Here is a 10,400-nt window from a genome sequence, read left to right as displayed (position 1 = left end):
AGAGAATATAGCAATAAATGCAATTAGTCAAGACCAAGGGTGATGTAAGGATATTTATTTTTAATAAGCCAAAAGTCCCCCTTTATATAGTGTTATCTCCCCTTTTATAAGGGACAACCCCTCTTTTACCCATTTAACCTATACCCGTTTTTTTTAAAACTTCTAACTTGTACCCACTTTTTAAACAACTTCAGCCCCATTTCTCCTCCTCATTCTTCTCCTCAAAGTTATATCCGCCCTCAACCTCTTTCTGAAGTTCGTGACTAAAGGTCCTTGCTTGATTGAATGGTGGCAATACATGATCTGTTAAATGACGAAGCTACAGATCCTATTTGATAATGCATGGCATTAGCAGCAGCATATTGGTTTATGTAAACTGTTAAAAAGTTTCTTGCTTTATCAAATATCGATTAACAGTTCCTTTGGATGGTTTAGTTGTTGAACTAATCATCTAAATAATTGGTCCGATTAGAGAGTTATAAGATGAGGTATTCTTGATATTGAATGCTTTATGTGACAATAAAGCAGCTATTTTCATGTTTTCGTGACAGTATCATTATGAAGGGAAGAAGACTCTAGAGCTAAAGTTTACCAGTTACAAATAAAAACTTCAGCAGTTTAGGATAGACATACCTAATTGCCTTACTTGGTTGATTTACAGGAATTATAAATGCATTCTTGTTAGTCTCTAATTCCATAGACATATAGGCGTTAGGTTAGCTTGAATAGACGAGTAAAAACTCAACAGATTCTTATGAGCAATATTAACCCTGTTAGCCAATAAGCTAGATAAATTAGTTAGTCAATTCAATTGAAGAATACAATAGGAATGTTAGGTAGCCCATAACCCTAGATCGTTTTCATCACATTGATAATATAAAATTATGTTATTCCTCTATTTAAAGTTCATTAGTTATTTTCTTTTTAGTTTAATTACTTTAGCATCACTACTTTTGGGTTTAATTCTTGTTTAGATAATTAGGATAGTCTAATTTAGTTAATAGTTAATCACAAATCCTCGTGGGTTCGACATCTGACTTTTAATCACTTTATTACTTGATAACCGCGTATACTTGCATGTGCGTTTGGCCGCAACAATTACTCTATCTATTTAAATTCATATGACACTTTTTGTTTTTGAGATTCAATTTTTTTTATTTTAATCGTGTATCAGAATATAGAATCTTTAAGTTTTTCAAAAGAAAAAAAATTACATGATCGAACTTAAAAAAATACTATAAATTACAATAATTAATAATTTTAAACTATTTAAAAGACATAAAAAGATTGAGATGAAAGAATAATTCGTAAATTCATCTATTTTTAGAATGTATTAATTGATCCCATAAGCGGGAGTGCGGAACCAAACAAGTTGCTGCCTAAGCAAACCCTGATTTCCTTTAGAAAATCTTGTAATTATTGTAGAGCAGCTAATAAGGAACTCTTAATCAGAAAGAATTCGGTTCAGAAACTCAAATTATCAAAAGTACCGAATACAATATTTTATTCCTATTTTGGCGTCTTAAAAACCTTTCAATGAGTTCCATCATAGTATTATTAGAGTTAGAAGCATTAGGTCTAAAAAAAATGATTTCGGATAAAATTGCAGATTAGCTAAATTATACTAAGATACTAATATAAAAATAATAGTATTAATTTTAGCTTATATTTTCTATCAAACACAAATAAATTTATACAGGGATAACGCATCTAATCCCTTGAACCAAATAGTTCCTTAATCTTTTGTTATCAATACCTACAAAAACCCCCAAAATAAAAACATTAAATATTCGTTCACCCAACAACTTAAACTAAAAATAATCAACGTACATATAAGGCAGTTTGACTTAACACAGAGTTTAACAAACAAAAAGACTTTTGAAAATTGTGATCTTAAAAGTTTAAGGGGTATAAGCTTTGTGCGACCATAATATTTGTAAGATTATAAAAGCTTCTAAATTGTAGAAATGTATTATTTTTTTGGCAATAAAAAAAATGTGTCATCTAAATTGAAATATGAAATATATGTATAATTTATATATATCAGCTATAAAAAATAAATAGTGAATCTGACAGGCTATTTATGTAAAGTTCAAAAAAGAAAAACTTAGCGTAGGTCATGCACGCGCCATACTGCACGTGGGAAGGTGAAGGAAATTTCTGTCCTCGAAAGACCGCACCAAATTAATGTGGTAAGCAAGTCTGTAGGAGATAGAGACAAATAATGGGTGTTTTGACAGCAAAGTCTGACTTTGTGATGAGAAACTGTGAATTTTTTGGCAAAGACAAATACGTCCCCTAAATAAGAAAGTCAGCTCTCTGTTGTCACCATTTTCAAATCAGTCTACCAGTTTCTTTTGTTTTTGTCCTTAAATATAAACACGGGACACCCCCCTTGTATTTTTCTTGATTGTCAATTGCCACAATCTTAAGTCTTTTACTTTTGTCTATCTAAGAAAACTGTTCCTTTGATTTGAAATCTCAATCTTTTTCAGCTAAACAACAATCGTCTCACCCTTTCATTTCAGTACTACTAGTACTTCTATCTTTTTCTTTATTAGATTCTCACTCTCTCTCTCTCTCTCTTGACATTATTTTATTAAATTTTGTTGAGTTGAGGTGCCGTGTTTACAGTGGAAAGTGGGACTCTTGCTTCTCTTGCAAGTGATGGGGCGTTGAAAAATCTTACCTTAAAGAAGGTGCTTTCCTCATTTATATCTACTTCTAGTTCCAGGCTTTGAATTTTGTAACTATTTATTTATTTAATTTCTGATCTGGGGTATAGGGTTCTTATTAATTCATATACTAGTACTGAGACTTGCTTTAATTACGAGTAGTTGGTCGGCCTTTTCTTTGAGATTTTTGAGGTGTTTTGGGATGCGCGTTTGAAGTTTTCTGCAACTGGGGCTTTCTTCTTCTTTTCACATAACAAGGTGCCCTGCTGTAACGGTTAAGTAATCTTGATTTTTCAGTCTTGGGATCTGATTTTGATTTTTGGTGCTAGGGATCTGAAAAAGGTATTTCTCGGTGCTAACTGCTTCAGTTGGGGTTTAACGGTGGAAACTTTCTTCATTTGGAACTGTTTTTACGTGTGGAGAGCTGTGGAATTTGTTATAAATGGTGGTGGGAATCTTGATTTGAGCCGTTTATATTTAATTTCTTCTAATGTATTCAGCAATGAGTTTCCTGAATTGGGTATTCTTGGCTTATCTTTTCTGTACATGTTTGAGTCTTGAAACCCCAGTTCAAAACTGTCATCCAATTGATTTATTGGCATTGAAGGAATTTGCTGGCAACCTAACAGAAGGGTCTGTTTTATCAGCTTGGTTTCATGAATCCAGTTGCTGTAAATGGGATGGGGTTTTCTGTGGCAATGGTTCTGCTCAAATTAGAGTGATCATGTTAAAATTGTCAAGAAAAGGGTTGAGAGGTGTGATTTCACAGTCCTTGGAGAAATTGGATCAGTTGAAATTGCTCGATCTTTCGCATAATCACCTAGAAGGTGGATTGCCATTGGACCTCTCCAAATTGAAGCAATTGGAAGTTCTTGATTTGAGCCATAATGTTTTACTTGGACCAGTGTTGAGGGCATTTGTTGGATTGGAATCAATCCAGTCTCTCAATATATCTAGCAATTCATTCACTGGAAATTTCAGTGAGTTTGGTGAATTCCCAAACCTTGTTGCATTGAATGTAAGCAACAACTCTTTTACTGGTAGTTTCAGGTTTGAAACTTGCTGCTTCAACAAGAAGATTAGGGTCTTGGATATATCACTCAATCATCTCACTGGTGATCTTGGAGGCTTGGGAATTTGTAGTTCTTCACTCCAACAGCTGCATGTGGATTACAATAATCTCGGTGGTCGCCTTCCGGACTCGTTGTATTCAATAACATCTTTGGAGCAACTTTCACTCTCTGCCAATAATTTCTCTGGCCAGCTAAGCCCACAGCTTAGTAAGCTTTCCAAACTGGAATCCTTAGTTTTATCTGGTAACCGCTTTCATGGTTTGCTTCCTAATGTTTTTGGGAATTTGACACAGTTAGAGCAGTTTGCTGCACATTCTAATAGGTTTTCTGGGCCATTGCCGGTTACGCTTTCGCATCTTTCTGTTCTTAAGGTGCTTGATCTTAGGAATAATTCTTTGTCTGGTCCTGTTGATCTTGATTTTACTAGATTGACAAGTCTGTGTACTCTTGACCTTGCAACTAACCATTTCATAGGTAACCTTCCGGTCTCGCTCTCCAGTTGTCAGGAGTTGAAAATTTTGAGTCTTGCCAAAAACGAATTTACCGGGCCAATTCCTAAGAATTATGCAAACCTTTCATCTCTCGTGTTCCTCTCATTGTCCAATAATACCCTTTCCAATTTATCTGGAGCTCTATCTGTTCTGCAGCACTGTAGAAATCTTTCGACTCTTATTCTTACCAGGAACTTCCATGGTGAAGAGATTCCTAAAAATGTGAGCGGGTTTGAGAACCTGATGATATTTGCATTGGGGAACTGCGGTTTGGATGGGCAAATTCCGACATGGTTATACAACTGCAGTAAATTGCAAGTGCTTGACTTGTCGTGGAATCATTTGGATGGCAATATTCCTCCTTGGATTGGCAAAATGGAAAATTTGTTTTACTTGGATTTCTCAAACAATTCACTCACAGGTGAAATCCCAAAAAGTTTGACTGGTCTAAAGAGCCTCATTTCCCCACACAGCTATGCGTCTAGTCTGAATTCTCCAACTGGTATTCCGTTGTTTGTCAAGAGGAATCAGAGCGGTAGCGGTCTGCAGTACAATCAGGCTTCAAGCTTCCCTCCATCTATCTACTTGAGTAATAACAGACTAAACGGGACAATCTGGCCTGAAATTGGTCGTCTGAAACAACTTCATGTCTTGGATCTTAGTAGGAACAACATTACTGGGACTATACCTAGCTCAATTTCAGATATGGCGAACCTTGAAGTTTTGGACCTTTCCTCTAATGATCTCCATGGATCAATTCCTTCTTCCTTCAACAAGCTCACATTCCTTTCAAGATTCAATGTAGCTAATAATCATTTGCAGGGAGCAATTCCAACTGGTGGTCAGTTCTTCAGCTTTCCCAGCTCGAGCTTTGAAGGTAATCCTGGACTTTGTGGAAAAATTATTTCTCCTTGTACTGTCAGCAATTTGGGCGTTCAACCGGCTATTCCTCCTGCTTCTAGTAACAAGCTTGGCAAAAGTGGAATTCTTGGAATTACAATCAGCATAGGGATAGGAATTGCATTACTTCTTGCAGTAGTCCTGCTTAAAATGTCTAGAAGAGATGCTGGACACCAGATTGAGGATTTCGAGGAAGATATCAGCAGACAGTCCCGATTGTCTGATGCTTTTGGTCCGTCGAAGTTGGTACTTTTCCAGAATTCAGATTGCAAGGAACTGACTGTTGCAGACTTGCTAAAATCTACAAACAATTTCAACCAGTCAAACATTGTTGGATGCGGAGGATTTGGTCTAGTTTACAAGGCGGAACTACCTAATGGTATGAAAACTGCGATCAAGAGGCTTTCTGGGGATTGCGGGCAGATGGAACGTGAATTCCAAGCTGAAGTGGAAGCCCTCTCAAGAGCTCAGCACAAAAACCTTGTATCCCTTCAAGGATACTGTCGGCACGGGAACGATAGGTTGCTGATATATTCTTACATGGAAAACGGAAGCTTGGACTACTGGCTACATGAAAGGGTTGACGGAAACTCATTAACATGGGACGTGAGGTTAAAGATTGCACAAGGAGCAGCTCGTGGTTTAGCCTATTTGCATAAGGAACCAAATATAGTCCATCGCGACATTAAAACCAGCAACATTCTTTTGGATGAGAGATTTGAAGCGCATCTAGCTGATTTTGGACTATCAAGGTTGCTGCATCCTTATGATACTCATGTCACGACAGATCTGGTCGGAACCTTGGGATACATTCCTCCCGAATATAGTCAAACATTAACTGCTACTTTTAGGGGCGATGTTTACAGCTTCGGTGTTGTTCTTCTTGAGCTTTTGACAGGCAAGCGTCCCGTGGAAGTATGCAGGGGAAAAAGTTGCAGGGACTTGGTGTCATGGATGTATCAACTGAAATCTGAGAACAGGGTGGAGGAAATATTCGATACATCGATATGGGACACGAGTAATGAGAAGCAGCTTTTGGAGGTGCTAAGTATAGCTTGTAAATGTATAGACCGTGATCCGCGGAAGAGGCCCTCGATTGATCAAGTGGTCTCATGGCTTGAGGCAATTGGAACCGGAAAAGATAGATGAAATTCATATACTTTTTCCTTCTTGTCTTAGCTTATATTGCTTACAAAGTGAAAAATATCAATGTAAAGCAAACATAAATTCTAATTTTATAGAGTTGGTTATAAAATTGATAAATTGCTTTTTGGTTCACTTGGTTTCATGCACAATATCCTTCATAAAATACGAGATAGTGACAGTTCTTTTTGTATAGAATAGATATGCTTACCTTGGGCATAAGTCCTTTACCAAGTACATTCATGTTATATAGTTTCATTATATATTAAAAAAAATAAGGATTAGAAAAGTCAGTGCATCAGTTTGCACTTATAGTTGTAGGATCACTACAAGCGTTATATAGCCATACAAATGATTATATAACCTTTTTGATGTGAAATAGACCAAACCTTTGTTTAATTTTCTTTAATTTATTTAATAATTTCTTTTTCCTAGGATCGATCAAGCCAAGAAAAGCATGCGTGCCTATCCAAAAGTGATTTTTCTCAAAGGACTGAGATTCTTTAAGTTGTTGATGATTGAGATGTCACATACGTTTAAAGGTTTCACTATCATTGGCTTGGCTGGATTTTAATCAGTGATAGGCCAAGTGATGATTCTTGATGTGAAATAGGCCAAACCTTTGTTTATTTGGTTTGCTGTTTCTTTTTTAATAACGGTGATTTTTAGACCAATTTGAATGCATATTTACTCGGAAAAATAATACTGTATAGTCGATGTAAAAATAATAGTCGAAAAAATGTATAAAATTTATATATTTTTTGTATATATACACATTCTATATGTTATATACAAAATTATACAAATTTTATATACTTTTTCGGCTAACAAATATAAATAGTTTCTGGTGCGGGCTAAAAATGATAATACCCCTATTTACTCCACCAAATAACTAGTTATGGTTCAGAAGCAAATGTGTCGAGAAAACTTCACCCATAAGGCTGAAGCAAATGAACTTGTTTACCTCAAAATTGGGCAACAATTAAATTTGTATGCGGTTTAAAGAATATGTGATTTAATTCAACACAAATAATGAAAAATAATAGATAAATGAATTAAAGATCAAACCACTCATAATGTTAAGATTAGGACTTGATCTTAGATTGAATAATGAGCTCGTCCTCGATTGTACCCTCGGTTTAAGCCCAACCGCGAATAAAGAACAGAACAAGTGAATAAAACATTCACAGTAGCTAGAGAACAAAAACAAATTTTTATTGCCTTAAATTGCGTGTTACAATGTGTCAGACTAAAGAAAAACTTTCCATTTATATAATATGAGAGTTTCAGTCCTAGTATAAGTCTAAAAAAGGTAAGAATCTTCCTTTTTCGGAAATGTTTTATCCATAATCGACATCGAGCGAGATCTTCGTCGTGATATCCGATTGAGGGCGAGTATTACTGTCCTATATCCGCCATGTATAACCGTTCATCGTGTCTCCCGATGTCTAGAACTTATATTCGGCCTGGGGCGCATCGCTTTACCTTGTCCAATGTCGGTGCCTGTTGCACCTCGTTGAAGAGGCTCGACGTGCCTACCTCGTTCATCTCTGCCTGATCCTCCTTGGTCACAGGCAACGAAGGTAGTGGCCACGTTTACCGGAGTGGTTAGTGCCCGAGCTTCTGCTAGGATAGTAAGACTTTTCTTACAGTCAGGGTCCACACTCGGAGTGGGGAAGTTCTTTATTAGTTTCAAGCTCGAGGCTTGCCCGTTCCCGATGGCACATCCTTTTTTGGGACCTCTAGGTGACCAAGCCCGGAGAAGTCCTCCAACGCGGCCATGTCCATGCCATCGAAGAACATGTTAAGGGCGTCAACTGTGACCAATTCCATTTCGTTTGATTTCTCTTTATAGACTTGATCCTCGTCGAGCATGGACTTAGTATAGGACGGCATCTTCGTGATGCCAATGACTCTTCTCTGGTCGCTAAGCTAGAGGAGGATCATCCTTTTAGTTACCTTTCCCGGTTGTCTCCTGCTCTTCTTCATCGATGGTTGATTCATAAATAATAAACTCGAGGTCATTATCTTCGGGGTAGTCCCTGAATTGGGTAAAACGTTTATCCTTTGTATCTTTCATATATTTTTCTCAACATATTCTATTGGCCTCATTGTTTTTTAGGTTTCGGTACTTCACCATGAAAGCTTCCTTCGGTCTCGTTTGGAAATTAGTCAGCTCGAGTTTGAGCCCAAAGAGCAGATCCGGAAGAAGTAGATATACATGGCTCTTAGTGAGAACAAGATGAGGCTCTTAAGGATCTCCCAACTCTCCGGGCCAAGCTGGAAAAGGCTTAGAAGGAGGCCTCGTCGGTGAAACGGGAGCACGCCGATCTGGTCAAGAAAGTAATGATTTTGAGGCTAAAAACGAGAAGATACTCTTGATGACTAACAATGCAACCTCACAGGTCCAAGAGAAGTTTGATTTGATCGTCCAGCTTCGGGATGATATGGACGAGGTCAAGGCCACGACCGAGGCGTGGAAGGGCATGATGGATCTACTGATTTCGGAGAAAGAGGACATAAAAGAGGAGCTGGCATCGGTCAAGGACCAACTCCGAGTGGCAAAGGACAAGGCCGACAAGTGGTCTCGGATAAATGATAAACTTCGGACACAGCTTAAATCAACCATTAAGGAATGGGATGCTCTCGGCCAAGAATATACTACGCTGAGGTCTATATTGGAGGCAACTTCGATTGATTCCTTCGAGGTTAAGGAAATGCTAGCCCAGTATAAGGCTGATGTAGAGGTAGCCGAGGCCCGCTTAAAGACGAAGACCGAATATGTGAAGCGGTTATCCTGGAGAGAGACCATCGAGGAGATTCACGCTCAAGGTTTCGACCTGTTGACCGATATCGAAGAAGCCAAAAAACTCGAGGTCAAAGTAAAGGAACTCTATGAGCCTGTGGGTCCCGAAGGTTCCGAGGGTTCTAGTGACGAGTCGAGCCCCGATGAGGACTAGGTGTAGATGCCTTAGTTCCTTGTATATTTTCTTTTTGTTTATTTCGAGGCCGTATTACCGTTCCTTTAATTTGTAAATATTTTTTGGAATATGTAAAACTTCCTCTTTTGGAAACCCCGTAGTTTTACCTTTCAGCATCTATTCGCAATTTTTGTATTCACGTATCATTTTTAATGCCTTAGCATAAAGTCAAATGTAGTCTATAGTTTCCGTTATTCGGAGGCCCGAATAAGCCTCAATTTCGATAGCAACTCAAGATTACTCGTGGCTTCGAGTCTTCAATAAAACTAGAGGCCTCAAAGACACTTATGTGTTTTAGTCATATACGACGATGTTTTTGCTGAGGGTAATATTTTAGTAGGTTTTGATTATATGGAAGGGCCTTAGGTACGAACATCAGACGTCTCCAAGCCATTTTTCTGATCGTCGTAACCTTTCGTATTTGGGCACTACCTAAATAGACTTTGGTCCCTACGGGATTCAATAGCCCGAGTCATCTAAATATTTTATCGGACGACAGTCCCCAAAGTAGGGGTAGCTCGTGGGCTTTGGGATCTAGGATCGAAGAAGTAAAATGCGCAGTAATAAAGTATAAGGGAAGAAAAGATTTCTTTCATTACTTTATATGTTGGGTACATGATTGGAGGTTCATAGACCTTGTACCGTGGCTAGAGTGGGCTACATGGGAACATTTCATATGATCATTTGGCCCTTACAAATGAATTCTAATCACCAAGACTTGGCTTTTGAAATATAAAATTTTTTCCTTTCTAGGAATCCTAACCTAGGGGTGATGGCCCCTGGTATTTGAGGCCGAACTTTGTGAGGGATCAGATACTGTTGATCCGGTGCAAATGATCATCAATTCCGGTTTAAGTCCGGTCTTCAAAACTAAGATAGCACTTTTTACTATTACCTCATTAATAAATTTGCCAAAAAACCTGCTTCGGGTCAAAACTGGTTCAAGGGAAAAAGAGTACAACACGTGCTTTCAGACCTAATAATCATATTCTCCCTTGGCCGAGTACTTGCATACTTTAGTCCGCAAAGTAGCTAAATTAAAAAGGAATTAAGTTTGTACTTTAGCAGCAGTACCACTTTAAGTGTTCCATGTTGTAGTTGCTTGGTCTCGATTCGAGTTTATATGAGCCTTTGTCA

At 37.8% G+C, this 10,400-nt stretch overlaps 1 protein-coding gene across 1 annotated transcript; it reads left to right on the top strand.

Annotated features, from left to right (window-relative positions):
• The first annotated feature begins 2,266 nt into the window (after positions 1 to 2,266).
• LOC104249786 (phytosulfokine receptor 2) lies at positions 2,267 to 6,417 on the top strand. The gene is made up of 2 exons (XM_009806269.2): positions 2,267 to 2,699; positions 3,005 to 6,417. The coding sequence occupies exon 2, from the start codon at positions 3,166 to 3,168 to the stop codon at positions 6,286 to 6,288; it is 3,123 nt and encodes a 1,040-aa protein (XP_009804571.1). The 5' UTR covers positions 2,267 to 2,699; positions 3,005 to 3,165; the 3' UTR covers positions 6,289 to 6,417.
• Positions 6,418 to 10,400: the final 3,983 nt, after the last annotated feature.

This window comes from Nicotiana sylvestris, chromosome 7, assembly GCF_000393655.2.
Source record: "Nicotiana sylvestris chromosome 7, ASM39365v2, whole genome shotgun sequence".
Lineage (NCBI taxonomy): Eukaryota > Viridiplantae > Streptophyta > Magnoliopsida > Solanales > Solanaceae > Nicotiana > Nicotiana sylvestris.
Note: the sequence above shows the minus strand (reverse complement) of the source record. Positions and strands in the feature narration are given on the sequence as shown.